The sequence below is a fragment of the Mirounga angustirostris genome, unplaced genomic scaffold (genome assembly GCF_029215605.1).
Source record: "Mirounga angustirostris isolate CCGP_5_RB_7025 unplaced genomic scaffold, mMirAng1.0.hap1 SCAF_1, whole genome shotgun sequence".
NCBI lineage: Eukaryota > Metazoa > Chordata > Mammalia > Carnivora > Phocidae > Mirounga > Mirounga angustirostris.
The window spans coordinates 215,514,959-215,542,337 of record NW_026991709.1 but is presented as its reverse complement, the minus strand read 5'-3'; the positions used below and the strand labels follow the sequence as shown (position 1 = coordinate 215,542,337).

Below are 27,379 nucleotides of genomic sequence, written 5' to 3'. Positions count from 1 at the left end.
CCTGCGGGCCTGACGGGGGGGGGGGGCACCCCTGCCCTGCCCTCCCTTCCCTCCTCCCCCGCCCCTCCCCCTTTCACCTCTCCCCCTCCCCCTCCCTTCCCCTCCTCCCTGCCTCCTTCTCCTCCCCTGCCCTGCCCTCCCCATCCTCTCCATTTTCCCCCTTCTCCGGGCAGAACACGCTGGAAAGAAGCCTCCTGGGACACAAATCTCTGACCCAGGACAGGCCCCACTGCACAGTCTGGGCAGGTTTTTCCAGCCCATAGAGTCCAAGGTGGTAACTCACCATGGGGCTGCCCAAACTTGTCCGACTTTCCCAATTTCCCTCCTGGGCACCAGGCTCTCAAGTGATGAAGGTGCCGCATGTGATCTGACGCGTGCAGCCCTGACTGTCCAGAGGCCCACGGTCAGGGGCATCCACGGCATCCACGGGAGGGCCACCCTGTCACTGGTGGGAGGGACAGTGAGCCGGTGAGCCAGGTGCTCCTCAGTCAGGCAGGGTCACCACCTGTCCCTGGTGGACACTCGGGAGCGTGCCCCAAGCAGCCGGAAACAGGTCCACCAACAACACTAGCACGAGACTGTTCACAGCAGCCCAAGGGGCCCGAACACCCCAGTGTCCATCCACGGCTGGACCGACACACGTGACATGTCCAACACGACGTGTCCACCCACGCGCAGGAGCGTCCCTCAGCCGTGGACAGGAGTGGGGACGGACCCCGAGCCCACGACGCTCAGGGAGGGAGCCAGACACGGAAGGCCAGGCGGGGTGTGAGTCCATGTGGGTGACACGTCCAGAACAGGCTCATCCGCGGACGGGAAGGGGGCTTGGGGGGCAGGGGCGGGGGAGAAGGTGGGGAGTGACCGTTGATGGGGGCGGGGACGTTCAGGGAGGGACCCGGACACGGAAGGCCACGTGGGGTGTGAGTCCATGCGGGTGACACGTCCGGAACAGGCTCATCTGCGGACAGGAAGGGGGCTCGTGGGGGCCCGGGGCTGTGGCGGGGGTGACGGCTGAGGGGGACAGGACTGCTGTTGGGGAGACGGAATGTCCAGAACTAGATAAAGGGCACGGTTGCACAATATAGTCAATGTACCAAATGCCACTGGATTGTTCACTTAAAATGGTTAATTCTACATTATGCGAATTTCCCCTCTCAATTTAGGGAAACACAGGAATCCTGCTCGGAGCAACTTTCTTCCTCGATGGGGCCTCGCTGATGGTCACTCGCTGGGACCCACTGGTGTGCAGCTCTGGGCTGGCCTGACTGAGGGGCCACAGGAAGGGACAGAGGCCCCGCATGGGGTGGGGGGTTGGGATGTGAGCACCTACTGCGCGCTTGAACCAGGACCGATTCTCCGATTTCCCAGGAACAATCTCATTTCAACAAGCGTCACTGAGGTTGGCGGGCTTGCGCGGAGGCCTGAAGGATGTTACCTGCCAGGAGGAGGTCAGGGTCGCGCGGAAGAGGCTTCGGCACCTGCGCCGCCCAACAGCGGCACCCCGAGGTCAAGGGCTCCCCGGGGACCTGGCCCCTGAACTCTGCAAGGGGCGACTTGTGCTCCTATTTTAGAGACATCGTCGGGGTCTGGGCAGTAAAACAGCTCCCACCACAGCTGTCCCTCCGCGGGACGCCCTCCGCGGGACCCCCTCCCCGGGACGCCCTCCCCGAGACCCCCTCCGCGGGACCCCCTCCCCGGGAGCCCCTCCCCGGGAGCCCCTCCGCGGGACCCCCTCCGCGGGACCCCCTCCCCGGGACCCCCTCCGCGGGACGCCCTCCGCGGGACCCCCTCCCCGGGACCCCCTCCCCGGGACCCCCTCCGCGGGACGCCCTCCCCGAGACCCCCTCCGCGGGACCCCCTCCCCGGGACCCCCTCCGCGGGACCCCCTCCGCGGGACGCCCTCCCTGAGACCCCCTCCGCGGGACCCCCTCCCCGGGAGCCCCTCCCCGGGAGCCCCTCCGCGGGACGCCCTCCGCGGGACCCCCTCCCCGGGACCCCCTCCGCGGGACGCCCTCCCCGGGACCCCCTCCCCGGGAGCCGCATCGCGGGACCGTCCCGAGATCCCTCGGCGGGACCCCTCCGCGGGCAGTCCGTGTCTCTCGGAGGGCCCGCTCACCCCGTGCTGGGCTCTGGGACGCTCAGTGACAGCCGTTGGGGGCTGCGGGGCTTCGTGGCATCCTGCCGGGGACCTCAGGTCGGCGTGCAGAGGGCACGACGGGGTCACTCACGCCGGGCACGGGTACCAGCAGCCGAGGGCTCTGCGGCCGAGAACGCCAGACCTGATAACCTGATAATCAGCAGGCCCGAGCAAGCTGGCAAGAGGCCCAAGATTGATCCAATGCCTTCAAAAGGGGAGGATTTGCAGCAAACGGTCAGATGGTCCAGACACTGACCGCTCCCCGTCTGACCGCATCAGAGAACCCTCTGCCCACTGACCTCTGAGCAGAGCAGACCCAGCAAGCAGCAGCCCCGGGCCGCACCCAGCCACCCTTCCCGGCGCGCTGGTGGAAGGACTGCCTTCCTACCCTTGCAGTATCTTGTTTGTTGTGCGACTCTGTCTTGTGCTGTGCGTTGTGTAAAATGGTAGGGAAATGTCTCGGAGTTTGGCATCCTGAGCCTGCTTCACCATGACGTTGACCTCGGGGCACCTGGGAGGCTCAGTCGGTTGGGCATCTGCCTTCAGCTCAAGTCATGATCCCAGGGTCCTGGGATGGGGCCCCGCATGGGGGGGCGGGTCTCCTGCTCGCCGGGGAGCCTCCTTCCCCCTCTCCCACGCCCCCTGCTTGTGTTCCCTCTCTGTCAAATAAACAAAATCTTTAAAAAAATAAGTAAAAAAAAAAAAAAACCGATGACATTAACTTTGCTTTATCACTGGATAAAGTGGACATGTGGAAAGATGAGAGGCGCTCGGGGAGTGAGTTCAGTACCTGCCTCGGTTTCCTCACCAGGGAGGCTGGATGTGGACATGGGCATCCACACTGTGCCCCTCCCCTGGATCCAGGCTCTGGTGTCCACCACAGCCCAGCCTGGTGGGCAGGCACGGAGGGAGGTCAGGAGGGGTGGCTGTTCTGATGGGGGAGGCTGACGGGGGAGGCTGACGGGGGGGGGGGTAGGCTCAGGGACAGCAGGGGCCATGGGCCCCGTGTGGCCAGGGGTGCCCTTGCAGACCTGGGGGCTTGTGGCTAGCTGCACACACTCCAAGGAAAAATAATTGTCAGTGTGGGTGTCTGGGGAGGGGATGGAGCCGGGAGGGTGCTGGAATGTTCTATGCCCTGGCCAGGCGGTGGTTCTAGGATGTTACAAAGTCCCAGCAGAATCAGAAAGGAAAAGGAATTCCTGGCGACTCTAATTTAAAACAAACAAACAAACAATGTGGGAAGGAGAGGAGGAATGCCAGGCATGTGGGCCGGTTTCCCCTCCTGTGGGGCCTCCAGGGCCCACCCAGCCTCCCTCCAGCCTCTCTGTGCTCCGAGCCCAGGAGCAAAGAGAATTATTAACGAAAAAGCAATCAAAACGGCCCCAAACCCTCCTTCTGGCCCCCTTCCATTCCCGTTGCGAGGCCTTGATAAGAAGTTATCACCGGCAGCGCTGAGCACCGTGAGCAAAGTTGGGGGTCTGGGCGGAGGTCCTTGTGGGTCGAATTCTGCACGGTCTGGCGTGTACACGGGCCCCCACGGAAGGTTCCAGAGACAAGTGTCACAGGAAGAAATAACCACGAACTTTGCAGGTTGTTGGAGAAACACGGGCATTTTAAAAACCATGTCTCTGGAGCCCTGGCCTGGTCGTGTCCCAGCTCTGTCCATGCACTCTGCCGGAACCCCACACAATATCTGGAAATGACACAAGAACATTCCGGAGGCCAGAGGCTGTGCTTTGCAGATAAACACGAACATCTCAGTAGTTCGTTTTTATTGTTGGGACCTATTTTATCTTCAGCGAAAAGGAAGTCGCCAAGAAAACAAAGGGGGACAGAAGCCGACTGACGGGGCCTGCACCTGCCCTCCTGATTCTAGAATTTTCTGCCAGGAGAACGTCTGGGAGTTTAAACCCTGTTGGCTGGACAGAGAAGCTTGGGGTGGGAGGCAAAATGTAGCTTTCTTTAAAAAAATAAGGACATTGGGTTTTAGGGAAAGAAAGACCGTCACCTCAGCTCTTCTGGGTTTTTCTTCTTGTTGTTTGCTGAGCTTTGCTGTTCAGATAGGAAGGCTCTTGGCTGTCGGGCTGGTTGGAGGGACCGAGGACTGGACCGGTGGCAGGTCCCAGGCCATCTGTGCCGGGGAGGCTCGTGACCCCTGTGGAATGGGGGGCCGAGGCTAGCCAGAATCGTGCGTGCGCTGACCAGTGCCTGGCTTTAGGGCTGGCCGCTGCCCGTGGCCCCCAGCAAGTCGTGAGTGCATGCCGAGAAGCCAGGTCAGGGGGCGAGTATGAGGGGCCCAGGGCAGGAGGGGCTCGGCCAGCAAGATGAGGGTGCGTGAGGGCCATGGCCATGGGCTCCCACGCGGCAGGTGGACCGGGAGGTGTAGCTGTCAGGAACCATGTTAAAGATGGTGTTTTCCAGAGCCTCCGTTTGGGGAGATGGAAGATTCTGGAGATGGACGGTGGGGATGGCTGGGCGACCGTGAGTGTGGCTGGTGCCACCGAGCTGTGCGCTTAGGGAACCGTTAAAGGGACACATTTTATATTATGTGCATTTTGCCACAATTTCCTTTAAAATATGATGTTTCAGAAGGAATTTCAGGATCCTCCAGGGAGTTTCAGGATACCAGGTGGGCGTAAGGGAGAATGGAGGACCTTCTTATCGAAGAAACAGAATAAAGCCACAAAATGCAATTTTTAAAACCCGTTCCAGGTAACAGCATTCAAAACACCAGCCGTGGGCACCTCCGGGCTGACCGCCGGGATGCTCGTCTCCTCCTCTGTGGCAACTCCGTGTTTAAAGGGTTTCTGGCAGAGCCCGGGCCCAGTGGGATTCTCGTATCAAGGCGAAGTGGATGCAAAAGGCTCCGGCCGGTTTTAAAACCCCGGGAAAGAGATGTGTGGCCAGAAAACACAACGCTGATGGGTCGTCAATGAAATTTTTAGCCACGGCTTAGGAGGCGCTGACGGACCCCGGGGCCATGTGCGTGGTATGCATACAGTGCACGGGGAGCAGGTGCCCTCGCCTTCTGGTCGGAGCAAGCCGGTACAGGCCCACTCTGCCAGGCAGACCTCTGACGCTAAGGCAGGTCTCGCTGACTCGGGGCCGTTTCAGCTGGCCTTTCGTTTTCCTCTCTGCGGTCGTCTAATCTGCGTGAGGAGCGTTTGACATACGTAGATTTTAAGTTCAGTGAGAAAATATACGGACAAGAGGCCTGAGGAATGACGAGAAGCCCCCTCCCCATCGGCCATCCCTCCCCAGGCCCCCATGCCCGCGAGCCCCCTTCCCGTCCGTGGATGAGCCTGTTCTGGGCATGTCACCCACACGGAACCACACGCCTTCCGTGTCTGGGTCGAACGGTGGCTCCGTGTTTCCCCTTCGGAGTAAACGCTGCTTCTCACCTCCCGCCATCCCGCCAGCCCCCACCCCTTGGCCCATCCAAAGGACAGCAGGCGGTGACACAGCGTCTCCGCTCCAGGGAGGGGTGGTCTCGGCATCGGCCACCTGCAGGCGCGTTCAGACCAAGAGGGGGGCCGGGCGCTGCCCTGGGCCCAGGCAGGTGGCCCTAGGGCCACGGATCAAGTGTCTGTTTCCCACTATAAACTATTGATGCTGTGAGGTCACTAGCGAGAGGCTTGGTGTCTCGGGTTTCATATGTTACCTATTATGAAACCCGAGGCTGTACTGCCTTCTGCCTGAGTCCCACAGGCCTGCCTGGGGTGGGAGGACATTCCTTCCTCTGTGCCGGGATCCTTCCAGAAGTAGTTTCTGACCGGGACCCCACGTCCCCGACATGGAGGCCCAACTTCCGGGGAGCGTAACCGCAGAGGACCCTGGGGGGGGGCAGGTTGTCCCGGGGGGCCGTCCGGACCCTGTGGGGCCTGGGCAGCATCTGCCCCCCCATGCCAGGAGCCCCCAGCGTGACAACTCAGACGTCTCCAACCCTGGCCAGTGGGCGTGGAGCTGGCCTCGACTCGGTCGGGCCCTTTGAGAGCGGGTCTCACACCCAGAACAATGGGAGCCACGGCATCTCCGCGGAGGGTCACAGTGCGCCAGGCTGGGGCTGGGGTCTCCTCCCCGGGGAGGGGGCGGCTGGGGCGGCCAGCCCTCTGTGCCCATGAACCTGTGGACGGGTGGGTGGCGGGTGGGCAGGTGGCCACGGGATCGCTTACAGCCCGGCTCACGTTGCGTCCCCATAATTGAGACACCTTCCTCGTCATGAATTTTGCAGGGCCGAGGAAGCCGGGGCTCTGCTGTCTTCACAGCCGTGGCTCCACCTGCCTGGGACCCCCCCCCAGGTTCGCGGGCAAGACCCGTCTCCTGGGGCCGTGGCACCGTCACCAAGGGCCATGGTCAGTCGGGGTTTCCATAGAAGGACGACACACAAGTCTTCTCCCATCCAGAGGCTGGGCGGCCAGGACCAAGTTGTGGGCTGCCGGCTCTGTGTGGGAGGGCGCGGCCTGGTGTCGCCAGCGACCTTGGTGCCCCCAGGGTCATGGCCGCCTCCCCCATCTCTGCCTCTGTCACCACGTAGCCTCTCCCTGCGTCCGTGTCCGAATCTCCCTCTTACGAGGACGCTGGCTGGTGCCTTAGGGCCGCCGACTCCCAGGCGACCTCGTCGTAACCCTATTTCCAAATAAGGTGGTGGGTATGGGTGCTGGAGGTCAGGATGTGGACACGCGTGTGGGGGCCACGATTTAACCCACCACAGGCCTTTGTGGTCCCCTCCCGTGCACAAGCGCCCGGCTCCCCGGGGACTGGCCCGCCCCCCGGCTCAATGTGGCCGTCCCCTTCCTGCCTCGCTCTCTCCCCGCGCCACTTCCTGTGGGGCGGGACCCCCGCTGATGCTGCCGCCTTCGGTCCTGCGTGTGTGTCCACCTCCCTTCAGCCCACTGCCCAGCAGACGTCCGGACACGACACGGACCTCCTGGGCCTGCATCTGTGCCATCAACACCTTGATAGAGAGACCCTGCGCCGCACCCCCCGTGGGGGCTGCACACAGCGACCCCTTCCCCCGAGGACGGACGGCGTGGCCCCGGCCAGGACACAGGGCCAGCGTCCGCAGGGAGGAGCCGCGTGGGCAGCGGGGGCCCCGGTGGGACGAATGCAGCCTGGGGACGTCCTGCGGGACCCCAGCCAGCCCCCCTCTGACCGCCCAGGGCATCCACACAAGAACAGGGGACCCAGGGGACCAGCCTGGAGGGGCCGAAGCAGAGCGACAGCCGAAATCCCGTGGTGTCGGGATGGGGTCCTGGGACACCGAGGGGACTGCAACAGTGAAGTTGGGTGCAGGTGGGGGGACAGGAGCCCTCGACGCGGCTGGCGGGACAGCAGATTGCAGCGGCCGCGGGGGAAGATCATCTGGACATTCCTCAAAAGGCGAAACAACGAGCCGCCCCGTGATGCAGCGACTTCACTCCCGGGTGTCTGTCCCGGGCTGGTCGCGTCACCCCCAAAACACAGGGGGGCTGGAGTCCCGCCCCCCTGCACCTGTGGGGGGCCACATGGGACACAGGGTCTTTACAGAGGTGACCAAGTTAGGACGAGGTCACAAGGGTGGCCCTGGCCCAGCGTGACCAGTGTCCTTACAGAAAGAGGACAAGAGGACACGGAGGGACGACCCTGTGAGGACACGGGGAGAAGAGAGTTCGCACGCCGCGGAGAGCGGCCTCGGCAGGCACCTGGCGCCCCATCCCCACCTCTGGCCTCCGGGACCCGGAGTCTCCCCTAAGCTGCTGGATCTGTGGGTCTGTGTTGCAGCTGCCCCAGGAAACGCACACAGATTCCGCCCAGGAGAAGTGAAAGCACATGTCCACACAGATACGTGCACGCACGTCCAGCTCACGACAGCCACGACGTGGGAACAGCCCAGATGCCCATCAAGGGACAAACAGACAAACACGATGCAGCCCCCACGCAGGGAGCGTCCCTCGGCCACAAGCAGGAGTGAGGGGCCCACACGCGCGGCCCCGGGGACGGACCCCGAGCCCACGACGCTCAGGGAGGGGACCAGACACAGACGGCCACATGGGGTGTGAGTCCACGTGGGTGACACGTCCAGAGCAGGCTCATCCACAGACGGGAAGGGGGCTTGTGGGGGCCTGGGGGGAGGGGGACGGAGAGTGACGGCAGATGGAGACATGGCTTCCTTTTGGGGAGATGGAAGGTTCTGGAACTGACTTTGGTGACCCCGCACAGCCCTGCGGATGGACTACGAACCGTTGAGCAGTACGACATACACTGGTGAATCGTGGTGTATAAATTGCCTCTCACTAAAGCTGTCAGCAGGAAAACCATCCTCGTGCTGGTGGTTGTAACTAATCCAGACGCCCGCGGGCATAGAACTGAGCAAGCCGCCCGGACTCAGGAACCGCCCGCCAGTGACCCTGGGCACTGCCCGCAGTCCCCAAGAGCGACCTCTCCCGAGGGCAGGCCTCACCCCCCCACCCCCGCATGTCTCTCGACTTTCCCCACAAGCGCGCATACCCCGTCGATTCCCAGTGCTGTGGTGGGTTTTCCAGGCCCTCCCTGCACACGCCCTCCCGCGGTCGCCGCCCCAGCCCGGTCCGGATGCATGTCCCAGCACAGGGCACTCAGGTGTCTTCAGTGGGACATCCTCCAGCCGGGGCTGTGCTGCTGAGACGCAGGGCGCCCCGAGTCTTGCTGGACGTTGCCAGGTTGGTGGTTAACGTCTGCGTGCTTCCCTCCCTGCAGAGCGGCCGCCGTCCAGCCCCCTCACCCTGCCTCTAAGACCCTCTACTGCCCGAGGTTGCTGTTCCCTCTGCCTTCAATGCTGTTCCCCCCGCTCAGCTCTTTGGGACGTCTAGCAGGCTCCCAGGAAGCCCTGCTCCTCAGTCCCATCCACCCGCCCACATCGGGGGGCCTGAAAGACTGGAAGGGGCATCTGATACAGGGAGGTGGACCTCTGGTCCCGCAAAGAACAGCAAAAGGAAAGGCTCAAAGCAGCCGAGCATCCAGCTGGGGGACTGGACTCCCCACCACCATGGACATGCCCTCCCCACCTTGTGCTCATGTGGCCCCCAGAGTTTTTGGCTGGTGTGATGGGGATCCAAACGGTTCCGTGCACTTCATTGTAATTAGCATGGTTTAAATAGCCACGTGGGGCCAGGGACCACTACCCTGGGTGGTGCAGATTCAAATTACAGTAGATTCTCATTCTCCACGGATCCTGGATTTGCAAATTCACCGACCCACTGAAGTTTGTTTGTAATTATTTGTAAATGAATTTATATGGTCTCTTTGCAGATTTGTCAAATTTATTGTAACTTGATCCTCCTGGTGTGTTTGCAGTCGTTTCCAGATCCACCCGGGATGGCTGGTGGGCACGGTCCCGCAGCCCAGCAGGGAGCCAGGCAATGCAACACCTGGTGTCAGTCTGGCTGGAAAGAAGGGTCCTTTCTTCTTCTTTTTTTTTTTTTAAAGATTTTATTTATTTATTAGAGAGAGGGAGAGAGAACACAAGCAGGGGGAATGGGAGAGGGAGAAGCAGGCTTCCCGCGGAGCAGGGAGCCCGACGCGGGGCTCGATCCCAGGACCCTGGGATCATGACCTGAGCCGAAGGCAGACGCTCAACGACTGAGCCACTCAACGACTGAGCCACTCAGGTGCCCCAAGAAGGTCCCTTTCTGAGGCTTATTTAGTGCATGTGTTTTGCATGTTTGTGCTTTTTGACGGTGATTGTGCTTTAAATCGGCCCCCAAGGGTTCCTAGCCTCAAGAAGGCCGTGATGTGCCTTTTGGAGAAAATGCACGTGTTGGATGTGCTTTGTTCCGTGGCGCTGTCGCCTGTGACTTTGACGTTAGTGAATCCGTACTACGCACCACGTCAGGTGTCTTTCAACAGAAGCGCATGGGACGACGGGTAGGGGGCAATGCTTGGCCAAGGGGCTCCCCCCAGTTCCTGCAGAGCGCCGTTTCCAGGCTCCACAGTCCAGTGTCCGTCAGGACTTTGCGGAAGAATGAGAATCAACAGTATTTTCTTGGTTGAATTTTACGGAGCTCTAACTTACACATGGCAAAGCGTCCCCATCACCAAGCTTTGTCCCCAGATGCCGAGTGTGTGGGCGGCCCCAGAGTGCCCCGGGCCAGTGCCTGTGAGAGACGATCTGCCCCTTGGGGGGGGCGGGGGGGGCTCTGGGTCCCGCCATGAGCTTTCCTAGCTCTCGGCCATGCGGGCCACCACCAACGGTCTCCGATCCGGCTTGCTGAGCGCCGTGGTTCTTTCTGGCGCGACGCTGTTATTTATGAAGAGCTGCTAGGGAGATTCTTGTCAAAGCTTTGTTACCTGTTTCTACACATTTCTCTTGGGTAAACACACAGGAGCTGGACGGCCTGCACTTCTGGGAGAATATGCAGGTGACTCTGTAAGAAACCGCCAACCCGTGTTCCAAAGCGGTCGCCCCATTGCCCCCTCTGCCAAGGGCCGCAGCTCTACCCACCCCGTCCTCACCAGTGGAGGGCATTCCCAGCTGCATAGGAAGGAGTTCTCAAAAGCAGCTTTATCGGACATAATTCACAGCCTTACTCACCCTTTCAAAGTCTACAGTCCAGTGGTTTTTAGTACATTCAGAGCTGTGCAACCACCATTACAGTCAATCTGAGAATATGTATTTCAACACCAGGAAAGAAGTTCTGGCCATCAGCCGTCACCCCCCAGCCCCCGCCCCCACGAGCCCCCTTCCCGTCCGCGGACAAGCCTGCTCCGGACGTGTCACCCACGTGGACTCACACCCCGCGTGGCCTTCCGTGTCCGGGTCCCTCCCTGAGCGTCCCCGCCCCATCAACGGTCACTCCCCACCTTCTCCCCCGCCCCCGCCCCCCAAGCACCCTTCCCATCCGCAGATGAGCCTGCTCCGGACGTGTCACCCACGTGGACTCACACCCCGCGTGGCCTTCCGTGTCCGGGTCCCTCCCTGAGCGTCCCCGCCCCATCAACGGTCACTCCCCACCTTCTCCCCCGCCCCCGCCCCCCAAGCACCCTTCCCGTCCGCAGATGAGCCTGCTCCGGATGTGTCACCCACGTGGACTCACACCCCACGTGGCCTTCCGTGTCTGGTTCCCTCCCTGAGCGTCGTGGGCTCGGGGTCCGTCCCCGGGGCCGTGCGTGTGGGCGCCTCGCTCCTGCTCGCGGCCGTGGGACGTGCCCATGTGGTAGACGTGTCGGGTATCCATTTACCTGCCGGTGGGCACTGCGTTCCTCCACTTTTTGGCTGAGTCCTGCAGCTGAGGGCGAGTGTTTGCTAGAAGTGGCGTTGCTGGGTCAGGTGGTAACTCTAGGCTGACCCCTTGGAGGACTGGCTAGACTGTTCACCCCTCTGCAGCGCCCCCAGCCAAGGTGCAGCGGCCTGGGTCCAGCCGGGTGGGGCCTCATACAGGCTGGGAGGCTCAGGCGGCTCACTCAACCTCACTGTATTTGGGAAAAGGAAATGAAAGTATTTCCTAGCTGAGGATTAAACAGTTACAACAGGAAAGCGCACAGAGAGGTACGTGGTCAGGCTGTCTGGCGTGAAGAGACAGCTCCAGCTCGGGCAGGGCCTGGAGAGAGGGAGGGTTTCTGGGTTTGGGGAGGGGAGTGGCTGTATCTGGGATGGGGGATCCGGGATGAGAAGGCCCTTGAGAGGTGACCATGACAATTCACAGGAAGGACCTTGCAGGGACGGGGGTTCCCCTAGGGGTTGGGGGCTGGGCAGGGCCTGGCGGGAGGTGGGGGGAGGGAGAAGCCTGAGGCTCCTACCCTAATTGAAGAGGAGGATGGGCTAGAAGCCTTGGGACTGGGGAGTATGGCCCCCACCCCAGGGCAGGAGGCATGCTATGATGTATCATCAGGCCAGAGTAAGCCATTTTGGTTTTGCCTCCCAGCTCCCTGTGGTCCAGGCCAGGATCCAGGCCACCCAGCTGGGGCAGGGGTGGGGCTCCAGCTTGGAGGCGCTGGGGGCAGCCTGTTTGGTTCCCCCAGCCCCTGCTCGAACAGAAGTCTGGAGAATGGCTCAGAGAAGCTGGGAGGCAGATGTGGTGACTTCCCCAAGCCCACTCCCTGGACCCCTGCCCTGCCCCCCACCCAACTGCTTTTATAATCCAGGCATGGATAAACAAACACATGAATAAATATTCTGAAACTATTAACCATTTCCATTTGAAACACAGGGGAAAGCCCACAGGGCAGTAATGGAGGACTAGTCTGGTCCTGCCTCTTTTGACAAAGGAGTAAACTGAGGCACTGTACCCCCCCATCTGATCTAAAGAGAGGAATGGGGCCCCAGCAGGTCTCCCTGCCAGGGCCTGGGATGCGGGCCCTCTCCACCCCAGTCTGGCTCCTACCTCCCTCGCTCCTGCCGCAGAGAGGATCCTTTTCAAAATTCGCAAATGAATAAAAGGTGCTCACACGTCCACAATCATCCTTAAATCATTAATGAGGGAAACAGCTGGTGGGCATGGCTGGGGTGGGAGAAAGAGAAGGCCGGGCTGGCTCCTACTGAAGTCAGGGGCGTCCGTCTGATCCGTACACGCTGGGGCACACGCTGGGCACTGAGGACTGTGGGGACCCCTGGGGCCCCCCAAGGCCTCCCTCCATCACGAAGCACCTAATCCATACACGCTGGGGCCTCTAGAGTCAGGAGAATACATCTGTGTTGTATACCTCCCAGCCTGCAGATCTTCTAACTGTGGGGATCAGTGTGGCTTCTCATCAGAGCCCCGGCCTTGTCCCCTTCACCTCGGGGTTCCAGCATCTAGCAAGACTCAGGGGCTGGCCTGAGACACAGGGGACCGCATCTCAGCCACAGACCCCTCCCTCAGGGGCCTCTTGGCCTCCTTGCCAACATTTTCTACCTAACACTGGCCTGTGTTTGAATTGATGCCGAGGAGCTCCCGTGCATTGTGGAAATGAGAAGTATTACCCTCAACCATCTCACGGGGGACATCGGGAGAGGCTGTTCTTTTCTTTTCCTTTTTTTTTTTAAGATTTATTATTTATTTGAGAGAGAGGGAAAACAGGAGCAGGAGGAGGGGCAGGCTTCTCGCCGAGCAAGAAGCTCGATGTGGGGCTCCATCCCAGGACCCCAGGATCATGACCTGAGCCGAAGGCAGATGCTTCACCGACTGAGCCACCCAGGCGCCCCAGGCGAGGCTGTTCTGATGAGGGGCCTTGGCAAAGGCCCTGGGACAGGGGCGTGAAAGAGGGAGTAGTGTATTTTAGGGAAGAGTCTCCGAAAGGGTCAGCCGCACACGGGAGGCCTGTGTAAATTAGGTCAGGACCAGGCAGGGGGCCCGTGGTGTGGGGGCTGCCGGCTGCAAGGTGGGCCAGGACCCTGGGAGGGCTGTGATGGGGAGTGGGTTTTAACGCCATTCTGATAGTCTACACACTCTGCCGGCGTCCGCTGCGCTCTTCTCCCCCTGGGCTGGGACACCCCATGTCCCCCTCCCTCCCCGCTGCTCTGGGGGGGCATCCCTGGCATCAGTCCCCCCAGAAGGAAGATGAGCTGCTGGCCCTCGTGGTGCCCAAAGCACAGCTCAAGAGGGAGCAAATCCACGGGAATGTGTCGGAGATTCTCCTAAATCCACCGGAACATTCCCGACTGGCGGTCCTGGGGTTACAGATGGCCTGCAGCGCAAGCAAGCGAGGTCCACCTCAGTTTCCCCATCCCTGCGGCCAGGGCAGAGGGCTGCGGCCGGGTTTTGCTGCTCCGGGGCGAACAAAGGGCCGTCGGGGGCCATCCCTGACCACATCGCGCTCTCAAAACCAGAGATCAGCAGAGCAGACGGAGCCCCGGCTAGTCCGGGACGGGCTAAGCGGCCTCCACCTCCCCGCATGCCCACCTAGGAGTAAGGTCTCTGTTGGAATCAGCCTTTTCAGCCACGTGCCCAAAAGCAAGATGGAGCCCCATAGGTCCCCTGCCCGACTCCAAGATGGCGACGCACCTCCCTCTACCCTCATGCCCGTGGACGGACCCTGCCCGTTTGCAAGATGGCGGCAGCCTGGTGGAAAGCACGCTTCCCGCCGCCTGACTCGCCACGTACCCACTCTCAAGATGGCTTCTCCCGCAAAGCCCCACGCAGGAGAGCAGCTCGCTCACTGGCTCAGGCTCCGTGATATGATCCCGCCTTTTCTCCCCTCCCCCGTCTCCACGGGTCGTTTCCGCCTCGAGCCCTGACGGACGGCCGCCTTCCCCAATGGCCGCCTGCCATTCCTCTTGGCTCCACCCCTCGAGCGGCCTCCTAGCCATTGGGAGGCGCTGGCAGGGGCCCGCGGCGCCCGCCCCGCCCCCTCTCCGTGGCGGGAGCCAATGGGCAGAGCGCGCGGGGGACGTGTTCGGGCGTCTCCGCCATTTTGTGAGTCTATAACTCGGAGCCGTTGGGTCGGTTCCTGCTATTCCGGCGCCTCCACTCCGTCCCCTGCGGGTCTCCTCTGTGTGCAATGGACGGGTAAGTATCGTGTCTCCGCGCTCCCCGACGACCTCCTCGCGCTCCATCTTTCCCCTCGCCGCCGCCCGGGTCTCTTCGGGGCCGCGGCCCGCGCGTCGCTCCGCCTCCGCCCGGGTTCGCGGGTGCCTCCGGGGTCCCTCCCCTCCCTGGGTCTGGGGCGCGGGCGCGGGGGAGGCTGCCGGGGGCGCCGAACGGGCAGCGCCTCCCGGGCTTGGAGGGAATGGGCCGGGCCCGAGTTCTGCTCGTTTCCGGCCTGCGCGCGCCCCGTCCCGAACGCACGAGGCGGTCGCGCGGCCCTTCGCGCTTCCCGTCCGCGCCCCGCGCGCACGCGCCACCTTTCGCGTGCTCCGTGTGAGCCTTCCAGCTCCCCGTACCCTCTTTGCGCGCCCCGTGTGGCCCTTCCCGCTCCCCGTCGAGCCCCCGCGCCTGCGTGCGCAGCTCTCCGCGCCCCCCTCCCGTTGGGCTCTGCGCGTGCGCGGTCTTTCCCGCCGCGCGGACTCTGCCCTCGGCCTCCCCCGCCCGCCGCGGGCCCGGGCGCGGCCCGGAGACGCCGCCCTCCTGCCCGGAAGGGCGCGGGCTCTCCTCCGCCCCCGCCGGCCGCCCGGCCCCTCCCCGGCTACCCACAAAGGATGGCCGCGCGCCCGGCCCGGGGCCCGGGGAGGGGCCCGCCCGGCCCCCCTTTGTTCCCGCCCGCGGGGGGCGCTGCGGGCCGGCCGTTCCCGGAGCGCGAGCTGGCCCGGCGGTGCGCGCGGTGCGCGCGGCGGGTCGTCGTGGCGCCGGCTTGTCGCGCGTCCCGAGCCTCGGGGCCGACGTGCGTGTGTCGGTGGACACCTTTGTCTTCGGGCGCTAGGCTGCTGTCCGGGGGAAAGGGTGGAAGCTGCCGACGAGGGCGTCCCGCGTGTCCGGGGACTGTCCGTTTCCCCGTGGGGGAGGGGTGGGCGCCGCGGTTTCGGCAGCTGGAGGGTCCCGCGGCGGTGCTGCCCTTCTTCTCCTGACGCGGAGCTTTGCGCAAGCCCTCCGTGCGCCCCGGGGCCGACCCCCGGGGCGGGGCGGGGCGGCTCGGATGCCTGGGGGGTCACGTGTCCCGGCGCCTCGGGTTTGAAATGCCCGGTTTCGGGCTGAGTCGACCCCAGGCCTGGCGGGGAAGCCCCCCGGGCAGGGGCTGTGGCCGCTGTGGCCTTGCGCGGGGAAGGCTCGCACGTCCTCCGCAGAGGGGCCGTCTGGGCGAAGCGCTTCCGGGGGGGCCCTCCCGGGGAGTAGGGAGCCGGAGCCGCTCCGGGTTAGCGGCCGCGGAGCTGCGTGCCTTTCATTCTTTCGGGTTTTCTGGGAGGCTTTTTCTTGGCTCGGGGATTTTTAAAAGATATGTTGATAGCAGGCTGTGGGCTTTTGTTTTTCTTTTTTCCGAATGTCGGGGAGGTAAAGGCCCCGCTGCGAAGGAATAGGACCTGGAGAGAACGGGCAGGTGAGGACTTCGGACCCCAGGAGCACAGCGGTGCTTTGGGGCCAGGACACCCCAGGGTTTGTGTCCTGCAAGCTTGGCTCGCCGAGGGCGGGAGGGACGGAACCAGGAGCTCTCAGAACCAAAGAGGGAAACAGCGCAGGAAGCTGCTCTGTCCAGGTCGGCAGTGCAGGTGGTGGCCCCAGGCCCTCCCGCCCTGTCCGAGACAGACAGCCTTCCCGGGCCAGGCAGGGGCCACCGAGTGACAGACAACTCGGGTGGCTCCGTCCACGGGGCAGCCAGGCCTCAGCACGGGGGTGACTAAGGCCCCTTCTGGGCCGACGCTCCCTGAGTTGGCTAGGACCCGGTCCGTTTGTAGGGGCCACACCAGTGCCCTTGGGCGGCACTAAGCTGAGGCGTGCAGAGCTGTGGGAACCCTCCAGTAGACACGTTTTCTTCCCGCCCTCGTCCAGCCCGCCTGAGGCGGGGAGAAAGTCCAGTCACGCGGAGCCAGGTTGATGAGTAACCTGTGTTAATTTTATCTGATCCCTTCGGCGAGCTACCCCCGCCCCCCAGGAACCTTCCATCCTTCCAGCGTTGCGTCCAGAGCTCTGACCCCAGGGCCTCTGAGCCCACCTTTCACTGGTCTCCTTTCCTGTTGGAGAAGGTTCCCAGAGTGCTTCCACTTTTTGTAAAACAGACCGCAATACCTGAGCCTCGACTCAAGGGTACCTCCTGGGGGTTTTGAAGGGCGTGTCTCTGTTTTGGGCGGGTCCGGAGGCGGGACCTGGGGTCCTGCTGGGAGGGAGGGGAGCTGGAAGACAATGGTGGCTCCTTTTCAAGTTGAGGTGACAGGGACGCCGCTCACTTCCCTGCCTTCAGCGGTCTAGTTAGCAGAGGGCTTCAAGGTGGGGGGTGTCGTGCAGCCAGAGGCCAAGCTGGTGGCCATGGGGGGACCTCCCAGCACTCTGGTGGCAGCGGCTGTGGGCTCTCTGGACCCCTGGGACAGGGACCAGGGGACGGCCGCTCCTGCCCAGCCTTTCCTGCTGAGATGGGCAGCACACCTGGCTAACTGTTGTCCTTTTTCTCTCTCTACAGCATTGTCCCAGATATAGCAGTTGGTACGAAGGTAGGCACTTTGGCTTGACTTCCTCGTTACGCTTGCTCAGCCTGAGTTTGCGCTGACCGCGAGGGCCCGTCTGCTCACCCTGCAGAGCGCCGGCACCGCCTCTCCCCCCAGTGCCCCAGCGTTGTCCCAGTTGCAGGCCCTTCCCTCTGCCCAGCGGCATCACGTCCAGCCCAGGCTGTGCATTTCGGGCCCTGTGGGCCCACTGGCCCCTCAGCAGCAAATGCACCTTTGGCCTTAGTTTAGGTCCCTGCTCCCTGTCCTGAAATTGAGAGCTGGCAAGAGGCCTGCTTTCACCCACTCACGGTTGAAGCAGGCTGTGCGGTGGGGCTGACGAGGACGTCTGCCCGTGGAGGTTTTGAGCACCCCTGGTTTGGTGGGGGCCAAGTCAAAATGTGGTTATGCCCCCAAGCAGTTTGTGGGGTGGGTGCTGGGACTGGAGGACACACGGGGTTTCTGAGGCAGTTGGGGCTACTTTGATGGTGTGGTTTGGATGGTTTTTGTTAAGCTTCCCGTAACCTTTCTGAACTAAGGGAAAAGGAGAGGTCTGTGTCCTTTCTGAGTAAGAGTCATGTTACTTCTGTGTCTGAGCAGTAAGAAGGGCAAACGTTGGAGCAGAGTTGGCGGGGGTGCTCTCTCCCCACAGGAAGTGGGGCCAAGGTGGTTCTGCGCCTAGTTGAGGATCAGGCCTGCGTGTGCCCAGGAATGTGACCTCCAGGGGAATCCTGGGGCTGACTGCAAGCACTGTTGGTTAGCCGGTTACCAGCTCTGCGTCCTGGCAGTGGCTGGGAGCCGGGGGAGTCCTCCCTCCCTGGCCGTGGTTCCTGAGCTCCCTGCAGGTGGCTCAAGTGACCTGAGCAGGCAGCCAGATGGTTTCTGGTCAGTCGGCCATGGTGCCTGGGCTGGGTTTCACTTTTCCCAAGTGGGTTTTTGTCTTCACACGCAGCCTGTGCTGATCTTCCTGCAGATAAAACCTGTTTGTTTGGTGGCAGGAGGGGGCGAGGGACTTTCACCTGGAGCATTTGTAACAATCACAGAAAATGTCTGGATTGCGGGTAATCCTCCCCTTTTCTGTGGGAGCCGCTCTCCAGCTGGAGCAGGTCTTCAGTGGCTGTCCTTGGAATGGCCCCCTTTTGGCCATCCTGTTCCCAAGGGACCCTTGCTTCCAGAATCAAACCTGCATGGACAGAAAGCCTGGGGGCACCCTCTCCTATCCTGCAGGGCTGAGGCTCCCCGCTAGCACGTCCCCCCTGAACCTGCACGCGGCCTGCGGAGGATCAGGACTAGCTGTGCAGGAAGGGAGGCCGTCAGGGTTCTTAGATGCCGATGGAAGAAGAGAAGGTCCCCTCACTGCTGTTGACGGCAGAGCTGCCCTGAGCTGAGCAGCAAGGACACGCTTGAGGGTTCTTTTCCTGTTGATACTAAACGGACTCCAGGGTACGTGCCCGTGGGGCCTCCCCAAGTGCTGGCTGGGAAGAGCTCCTGGCCTGGCCCAGCTGGGCACAGGGTTCTGCCCTGCAAAATGTCGGTGCCCTTGCAGGCAGCCGCCCTTGGGTCCCTTGGTGTCCCTGTGCTGAAGAGTGCTCTTGAGCACCCCAGGCCTGTGTCGTGGGAGTGGGAGCTGACAGGTGGGCGCTTGGGTCCTCAGAGACCTTGTTGGGGGGGTTGGTGGCCACGAAAGCTGTCCCTCGTGGAAGTCGCAGCCCACCCATCCCTGGTCAAAGGCTGGGGCCCAGAAGCCCTTTTTAAGGCTGCATGGCCAGCAGATGCGGGGGGCAGGTCAGGGCCCGAGTCCAGAGACAGAAGGGGCTTTGCTGTGGCTCAGGCAGGTGGGGTCTGGATGTGCGCTGAACGCTTGGGGTCTCGGGTGTGGGAAGCACAGCCTGCGATTGGCCGGTTTCGCTGTCTTGCTGTATCGGTCAGACTTGGGCCTGGGACCAAGTCTCACCGTTCGGCCCCTTTTCTGAGCCGTGGTGCTGACGCGTGGGCACTCGCTTCTGCGTCAGTGGTGGCCTAGGGCCCGTGGGCTCCACAGAGTTGTGGGCTGGCGGGACCTCTGCAGACGCCAGCCCATCCTGGGCTTGGGTTCGGGGACAAGCCCACTGTAGCTATCTCAGCCGCGTGGGGCAGCCCTTCCCGGTCCTTATCCAGAGGGCGGTCGGTGAACCTCTCGGGGTTCCCTCAGCTGGTCTCCTTGGATGCTGGGCGTGCAGGGTCTGAGGGGCTTTAGGGCACCCCAGCATTGGCCAGGGGAGGGCCCCTGGGCGTTATGATGGCTGTGTGGCTGCTAAGCAGGCAGTTTGGAGGAGGGGCAGAGAGACGGTGTCCTTGAGAAGGCATAAACAGGTGGAAAAGACAGTTTGAGGGAGAAGGGGTGAAGCTGCTGGAGGCCCAGGTGGGGCGGTCTCTCCTTTTCCTGCCACCGGGCGCTGGGGCCTTGAAACTCTTTCTGGTTTCCAGTTTTGTATCCAGAGATTCCATTTAAGGAGTTACTCCTGGTTCCTTGTGATGGAGCCCAGGACACAGATCTTGGTCTTGGGGTCCGGGCTGCAGAGGGCAGAAGCATGCAGTGGGAGCCGAGTCCTTGCGGCTTGTGGGGTCCCTGGCTGAGGAGTGCTTGCGTCTGGTGTGGCCCCTCACCTTGCAGAGAGTGGTTCTGTGCTCAGGCCTCAGCTAGTGGGAGAGAGGGCTGCCTCTGCCCAGGCCCCGGGTCCGTCTGATGTGGTTCTGGGGAGTCATCCCAATCACGCGGAGACCAGCGAGTGAACAGGTTGTTTGTGGAGAGACAGCAGTAGGCCACAAGTCACAGGGAGCCGTGCACAAACGGGCTTCCTTGGGCCCTTTAGGGGCTCACCCAGGGGCCCCCGCCCCTCACTGGACAGCACTGCCTGCGTGGAGAGGTAGTATTTCTGTGTGTCTGAAAGCCACGAGGGCAAGGCTCAGGTTCCCTCAGACGCCTGGAAAATAGGGCAGGCTCCTGTGGCTGAGCGAGTGGCTGCAGCATGACAAGGGGGCTTTGTTCCCCGGGCCTGCCAGTGGCCCTGTGGTCGTCGAAGACGGTCCCCTAGTGTTGACGTGGGCAGGGCTGCAGCTGAGCTCTCTAGGACAGAGTGGGGCTGGGCTCAGCTCCGTGTGGCTGTTGGCATGAGGCCCTGTCCACGAGAACATGGGAAGGGTTCTGCGGAACGTGGAATGGAAGTGACACACGGGCAAAGCCCCTGTAGGCGGCAGGTCCCCCACCCCACCCTTGGGAAAGGAGCAGTTTCTTGGGATTGGGACCACGAGGCAATGTGAGTGAGGAGTGGTCTTTTCTCAAGGCCACGTTGCAGTGGGGAGGTGGGCACGGGGTCGCGGGGAGGGCGTCCGGTGTCCTGCCCTGCTCCACACACCCCTCTCTCTTCCAGCGGGGATCCGACGAGCTTTTCTCTGCCTGCGTCACTAACGGACCCTTTATCATGAGCGGCAACTCGGCCTCTGCAGGTAACCCCTGAGCCCAGTCCCCAGTTCCCTGGCTGGGGGCTTCCTCCCGTACATTTGCGTGTGCTCTGCTGCTTTGGAGGATGCTTGGGGTGAATTGGTCCTGGCCCTTGTGACCCGGAGCCCAGTTCATTCTCACCTGACTTCCCTGTGGGCGGACAGGCGGGCGGACACCAGGCCTGGGGACTGCCTTGTCCTCGTGGTGGCCTCCCAGAGTCAGGAAGGAGGCTGGTTTCATGGGAGCCCGGACGGTGCTCTACACCCTACCAACCATTCCTCTTTTCAGCAAATGGGAACGACAGCAAAAAGTTTAAGGGTGACAACAGAAGTGCAGGCGTGCCCTCCAGAGTGATCCACATCCGGAAGCTCCCCGGCGACGTCACCGAGGGCGAGGTCATTTCCCTGGGGCTGCCCTTTGGGAAGGTCACCAATCTCCTGATGCTGAAAGGGAAAAATCAGGTACCCACCCCAGCCAAACTTTGAGCGCCCCTTCCCGGGAAGGCCCTGGGGTGAGGTCCTGGCTCACGCCCCTGCCCTGCCAGGCCTTCATCGAGATGAACACAGAGGAGGCCGCCAACACCATGGTGAACTACTACACTTCGGTCACGGCTGTGCTTCGAGGTCAGCCCATCTACATCCAGTTCTCCAACCACAAGGAGCTCAAGACCGACAGCTCTCCCAACCAGGCAGTGCGTCCCGGGGGCCGGGGGCAGGGGTGGAGTCGGCGAGGACGGAGCCTGGGGTGCGGACGCAGGCCCTAAGCCCCCCTCTGCCCCCACAGCGGGCCCAGGCAGCGCTGCAGGCGGTGAACTCGGTGCAATCAGGAAACCTGGCCCTGGCCGCCTCGGCTGCCGCGGTGGACGCTGGGATGGCCATGGCCGGCCAGAGCCCAGTGCTGCGGATCATTGTGGAGAACCTTTTCTACCCGGTGACTTTGGACGTACTCCACCAGGTGAGACGACCGGGGGCGTACTTGTAGCTGCCTCGGGTCCTTGTCCAGACCACGGGGGTCGCTGGGCAGAGGTTGACCGCTCCTTCTCTCGCAGATCTTCTCCAAGTTTGGCACAGTTCTGAAAATCATCACTTTCACCAAGAATAACCAGTTCCAGGCGCTGCTGCAGTATGCTGACCCCGTGAGCGCCCAGCACGCCAAGCTGGTGAGTAGGACCCTGGGATGCCCGCCTGGCCAGCACACAGGCCCCAGCCGCTCACGATCCTCTCCCCGCAGTCGCTGGACGGGCAGAACATCTACAACGCCTGCTGTACGCTGCGTATCGACTTCTCCAAGCTCACCAGCCTCAACGTCAAGTACAACAACGACAAGAGTCGGGACTACACGCGCCCTGACCTGCCCTCCGGCGACAGCCAGCCCTCGCTGGACCAGACCATGGCTGCCGCCTTCGGTAAGACGCCCGGCTTGGTGCCCAGGACTGCTGCGTGCCACGGGAGGCGAGGACGTATAGCTCAGTCTCAGTGCCCCAGGCGCCCCGTGACGCCGACTCTGCCCGGGGAGGTTGGTGCTCCTTGCGTGGCCAGCACAGCCCACGGCCCAGACCGCCCACCGGGTGTGGGGCCGCGGACCCACGCAGCCCTCGCTCGCGGCGGAGGCGGTGGGTGCGATGATTAGTGTCTCGTTTGTTTCTAGGTGCACCTGGTATAATGTCAGCCTCCCCGTATGCAGGAGCTGGTTTCCCTCCCACCTTTGCAATTCCTCAAGCCGCAGGTACTCAAACACTTGACCTCGTCCCCGCCGTCGATCGTGCATGCCCACACACCTTTCCAGTAGCTCTGCTTCCACGGGCAGCTGACGTGGGCGCAGTCTCGGGGGGAGCCCGCCTTCCTGGGTGCGGGTCTCTGGGTTCCCCGAGGAGCCTGGACAGGGCAGTCGTAGGACAGGGTCACGCAGAGAATCCGCTAACCCCACAGTCTCTGGTCTGGTTCCCTTAAAGCACCTCCCGGGCGAGGACGAGCGCGCACGGTGGTTGGAGGGATGTGTCCTTAGTAGATGAATTTAAGTGGCCTGGTAAGCAGAGCGGCATGAGCCAAGTGGGCACATCTGAGCGCGCCCCCCCCTCCCCCGGGGGCCGGCCTGCCCTTGTGGCAGGCACGGGCCTGCTGCGTCCCGCCCGGTTGTCGTCTGCATGGTGAGGGGCGCCTGCATGCACGCACAGCCGAGGCCCGCCTGGGGCCCGATTCTGCATCCACTGAGCGCAGCTTTGTACTGTTTGGCGCATGTAGTCGGGTCCAAACCCAGCACAACCTGTGCCCCGAGGAGAGGAAGGAGGAGCCGGAGAGGCTGCACCGGCCGAGAGTGGCCGCGGGCACCTCCTGTGTGCTTCCGTTGTTGCATGAGAACAGGCAGGACCTGTGCTGGCCTCTTGGCAGAGAACGCTGGGCGCTGCTGCTCCCCTCCTGACCGCCTTTCCCTCCCCAGGCCTATCGGTTCCTAACGTGCACGGGGCCCTGGCGCCTCTGGCCATTCCGTCGGCGGCGGCAGCGGCGGCGGCGGCAGGCCGGATCGCCATCCCAGGCCTGGCAGGGGCAGGAAATTCTGTCCTGCTGGTCAGCAACCTCAACCCCGAGGTACGTGCCTCTTCCTTCCAGGCTGTGGGTCCCGGAAGCACGAGCGGGGGAGTCCCACTCTGGGGTCTTAGTGCAAACGGCAGCAGGCTGAGCTCCTGTCAGCCCCAGGCACCAGGGGTCCCTCGGGGGTCTCACCCCGGGTCGCGCTCACTGCCTCCTTCCTCAGCGCGCAGAGTTCTCTTGTTCTCCTTTACGCCTTGGTTTACGTTTCCAATTCCGTAAGATGCAGAGTCGAAATGTTTTTTGATATGTGAAAGCAGTCCTTACGATTTCTAGCCGAACAAGGCGCGGTGTGAAGAGGCCCGCCGGACACCTCTGCCGAGCGGTGCTGGCCCGCAGCCGCGGTCCCGGGGATGGCGAAGCTGTGCCCATCCCCATGGCTGCGTTTGGCTCAGGGAGAGCGCTCGGGGGAGCTGACCAGGGCTCGCGGGCTTTCACTCTCGAAAGATGGGACCGGCTTTAATGAGCGTTCCAGACTGTTCTGTCGTCTGTCTGCCCCTCCTGTGACTTCCTGGCCTGAGGCGGCCGGCCGGGGGCGCGTCTGGGCCCCACTCGAGCGGAGCCCTCCACTAACAGACTCGCTCTGCCTTGTGCTTGTGTGAGCCTGGTGCGGAGGCCCACCTGCTGCGGCGAGCGGGAGGCGGCGGCCCCGGAGCCGCCGGGCGGGCTGCGCGCTCCTGCCTGTTCCGCGAGGTGAACCTGTGACTTGTAATGTGTGTAGATCTTGACTGATGGAGCGCTCGTATTTCTTATGTATTTACTGACCTATGTTTTTTTGCTACTTTTTTTCTTTTCTCCCCTTCCCCTTTCCCAATTTTTTTTCTTGCCCTGATCCGGAATTTCTTTGCCAACTGACTGCACGGTACTTCTGCTTCCTGTTGTTGCTTGAAACCAAACAAAACCATAAATAAATAAAAAAACAAAATTCCCCCTCAAACCCTGCTCTCCGGAAACCAACCTGCCCTTGAATATTAACATCCTGACAACTTCATCATCCATCAACCTGCACGCCTGTGGGGCTGCCTCCTCGTGGTGGACGATTGGCAACTCGCCCCCTGACCTCTCCCTTTCCCTGTCCCTCGCTGCCTTGCTCTGCTGTCCTCTAAAGAGAGTCACACCCCAAAGCCTCTTTATTCTTTTCGGTATGTTATCATTCACACTTTTATTACCTTGTTTTCATTTAATGGAGGTTATTTTTGACGCCCTAAGATGTACTATGAGTTTGCAGTTGGGCATTCTGCCTCGTTACGTGGCTTGCCTTCGGTTTGCGTATTTACTCTGATTCCGTAGACGCATGGTTTATTGCCCTGCATGCTTTTCGAAGAGTTAAAACGTGTTGGTAGCATGCTAAAGTGATGGTTCTTGGCCATTGACCTTTCCTGGATTTTATGACTTCTCTGCTGAAGGTAGTCTTCCTGGTAACATTCCCTGTGACTAGACGCAGGTGCCCAGAGGCAGAATAAGCAAACCTTCGGGAAGAGCCAGCCCTGTGCGGGGTGTGCGGGGCGTGGGGGCTGGCGGGGGAGGCGGCAGCAGGGCCCCAGGCGGCTCAGTGCCCCTGTCCCTGCGCTCTTGAAGGCGTGTACGGCGATGTGCAGCGGGTGAAGATCCTGTTCAATAAGAAGGAGAACGCCCTGGTGCAGATGGCGGACGGGAGCCAGGCGCAGCTGGGTAAGGCCTGTGGGGCGGGCGGGGGCCCCCTGGGCTGGTGCCCGTGGAGCCTTGGTCACCACGCGTCCTGCCTCCGCAGCCATGAGCCACCTCAACGGGCACAAGCTGCACGGGAAGCCGGTGCGCATCACGCTGTCCAAGCACCAGAACGTGCAGCTGCCCCGCGAGGGCCAGGAGGACCAGGGTCTCACCAAGGACTATGGCAACTCCCCCCTGCACCGCTTCAAGAAGCCGGGCTCCAAGAACTTCCAGAACATCTTCCCGCCCTCGGCCACGCTGCACCTCTCCAACATCCCGTAGGTGCTGGGTGGCGGGCAGGGCAGGGGAGGGGGGGGGAGGGGTCCTGTCGGGAGTTGAGTGGCGCCGGAGGGAGAGGGAGGACCTGGCGCCTGCAGGGCCACGGCGTGCAGCTCCTCACGGTCGGCCTTCCCTGAGAAGCAGCAGCGTTCAACCCCCTTCTCTGCTTCTGCCTGCAGGCCCTCCGTGTCCGAGGACGACCTGAAGATCCTCTTCTCCAGCAACGGTGGGATCGTCAAGGGGTTCAAGTTCTTCCAGTGAGTGCCGCCCGTCCCGTCCCGTCCCGTCCCGTCCCGTCCCGTCCCGTGCCCTGCCCTGCGTCCGTGCCCTGCCTCGCGCTCTGTTCTGCCCCCAGGCCCCACCCCCGAGCCCGCCCTCACTCCCCCGCCCCCGCCCCCCAGGAAGGACCGCAAGATGGCGCTGATCCAGATGGGCTCGGTGGAGGAGGCCATCCAGGCGCTCATCGACCTGCACAACCACGACCTGGGCGAGAACCATCACCTGCGGGTCTCCTTCTCCAAGTCCACCATCTAGGGCCGCCGTGGACCAGCCTGCCGGCGCCCGGCCACAACTTCCATCATTCCAGAGAAAAGCCACTTTAAAAAGCAGCTGAAGTGACCTTAAAAGACCAGAGATTTTATTTTTTTAAAAGAGAAATCAGTTTACCTGTTTTTAAAAAAATTAAATCCAATTCACCTTGCTCACCCTGGGGAGATGGGGTGCCGGCCTCAGGCTCTTGGTGACGAGTGGACAGTGTGCCCCACTCCCTCCCCAGCCCCCCAAGCCCGTGCCTTCTGCAGCCTCTGTGGGGTGGGCGCTCCCAAACCTCGACTCGGCTTTCTTGTGCCTTAAAACCCGCTGCTCTGGCAGGGCCCTCTCGCGGCAGCAGACGCGTGGGCGGGGGGCCGGGGGCCGGTGGGTGGGCCTCCCGCGTGGGATCATGTGCCTGGTGCAGCGGGAGGCTGTGAGCTGCAGGGTCCAGCCGGCACCCCCAATCCGTTTAATCAAGTGTGTGATTCGCCCCTGACCCGGGGCAAGCCCCCGAGGGCACCATCCCTGTCCTCCTTCAGCTCCGAGCTCTCTGTCCACCGTAAGCTCTGTATTAGGCTTCGATGCAGTTGCACACACCCGTGCCTAGCAATACTTCCAGTTGACCAAATATTCTAATCTCTTCATTTATATGCAAAAGACCTAGTTTTAAGTAACTTTTTATATAGCAAGATAAAAATGGTATGAGTGTAATCTCCATTTCCTCCTTGTGGTATGACCTTGCATACTGTACTTTTCTATTTTATTCCTTGTAATGAAGTCGCAGGGCAGGACCTAGTTTTCCAGGGCGGCCGGCTGGGGGCCAGCGCAGGGGAGCCTGGTCCTTCCCGAGGACACCTCCAGATGCCTTACTCACACCTAACCTGTCCTCCCTCTGGGGGGACGAGCGCTCTTAAAACTTTCAGGGTTTCCGCTCTCCTGCAGATTTTGGACCAAAGTTTTTTTTTTTTTTTTTTTTTTTTTTTTTTGTCTGCCTCTAACGCTGGGGCCCGGAAAGTGGGACAGCGGCCCCCGAGTCTTAACTGTCTCCCGCACATCGTCCTGCGCTCAGGGTCCACGGGGCTCCCCTGTGAGCAGACCGTGTGCTGGCCAGCCCCTCCCCCGGGCCTGGACCCTCGAGTTTCCGTGTTGGGGTGGAACAAGGGTGTAAATATTTATAATTTTTTTATACCTGTTGTAAAACGAGGGGCAGCAAACATGGTTTTTTATAAAGGTGACACAGATGTATATTTTGGTAACCCGCAGTTACAGGCTCAGTATTGTGAGGGGGACGCGGCACATTCCATTGCCCACCCTACGGCTTGTAATGCAGAGAGAACCGAATTAAAGCGATTTTACAACTCGACCTTTTCTGTAGGCTCTTTCTTCCTGCTCACATTGTAGAGGCCCCCGGCCAGTCTGCTGGACTTTGGAATAAATGTCTCTGCACCCTGCACTCGATTTCCTCTTTATTCCGCCTGTTCGTCTTCACTGCTGTTTCCTCTTCCGTGTGAATTGAGCGTTTTGTCTCCCTCACCGGTGACGGGGGCGGGTGGGCTCAGGGGAGCCGAGAATGTGGGACCCGGCCCCCCCCACCCCCGAGTGTAGGACGCCCCCCTCCCCACCCCCGCCGGGCAGTGGGCGTGTCCTCGGACCAGTGACTCACAGGACTCGCCGGTATC

The 27,379-nt window shown here is 62.0% G+C and overlaps 1 protein-coding gene and 1 long non-coding RNA gene across 12 annotated transcripts; one reads left to right on the top strand and one right to left on the bottom strand.

Annotated features, from left to right (window-relative positions):
• Positions 1 to 455: 455 nt before the first annotated feature.
• LOC135361909 (uncharacterized) lies at positions 456 to 14,290 on the bottom strand. Of its 6 annotated transcripts, none has more exons than XR_010406058.1 (6): positions 14,173 to 14,290; positions 12,475 to 12,591; positions 11,333 to 11,563; positions 2,526 to 5,286; positions 2,117 to 2,342; positions 456 to 1,435 (listed from the first exon to the last, which is right to left on the bottom strand). It is a non-coding gene; the product is annotated as an uncharacterized LOC135361909 (long non-coding RNA). The 6 variants fall into 6 exon arrangements; XR_010406060.1 differs by lacking the exon at positions 12,475 to 12,591 and having other exon boundaries at positions 456 to 958; positions 1,331 to 1,435; XR_010406063.1 differs by lacking the exon at positions 12,475 to 12,591 and having other exon boundaries at positions 2,526 to 3,830; positions 4,146 to 5,286.
• Positions 14,291 to 14,423: 133 nt separating this feature from the next.
• Positions 14,424 to 27,151, top strand: PTBP1 (polypyrimidine tract binding protein 1). Of its 6 annotated transcripts, none has more exons than XM_045863510.2 (15): positions 14,467 to 14,577; positions 17,114 to 17,144; positions 20,546 to 20,621; positions 20,905 to 21,077; positions 21,161 to 21,307; positions 21,400 to 21,570; positions 21,665 to 21,775; positions 21,847 to 22,021; positions 22,264 to 22,341; positions 23,053 to 23,201; positions 24,310 to 24,343; positions 24,780 to 24,872; positions 24,952 to 25,168; positions 25,349 to 25,426; positions 25,571 to 27,151. In XM_045863510.2, the coding sequence occupies exons 1-15, from the start codon at positions 14,570 to 14,572 to the stop codon at positions 25,701 to 25,703; spliced, it is 1,674 nt and encodes a 557-aa protein (XP_045719466.1). In that variant the 5' UTR covers positions 14,467 to 14,569; the 3' UTR covers positions 25,704 to 27,151. The 6 variants fall into 6 exon arrangements, with proteins under 6 accessions (XP_064429899.1, XP_064429906.1, XP_045719466.1 ...); XM_045863511.3 differs by lacking the exon at positions 14,467 to 14,577 and adding an exon at positions 15,348 to 16,039; XM_054505091.1 differs by lacking the exon at positions 22,264 to 22,341.
• Positions 27,152 to 27,379: the final 228 nt, after the last annotated feature.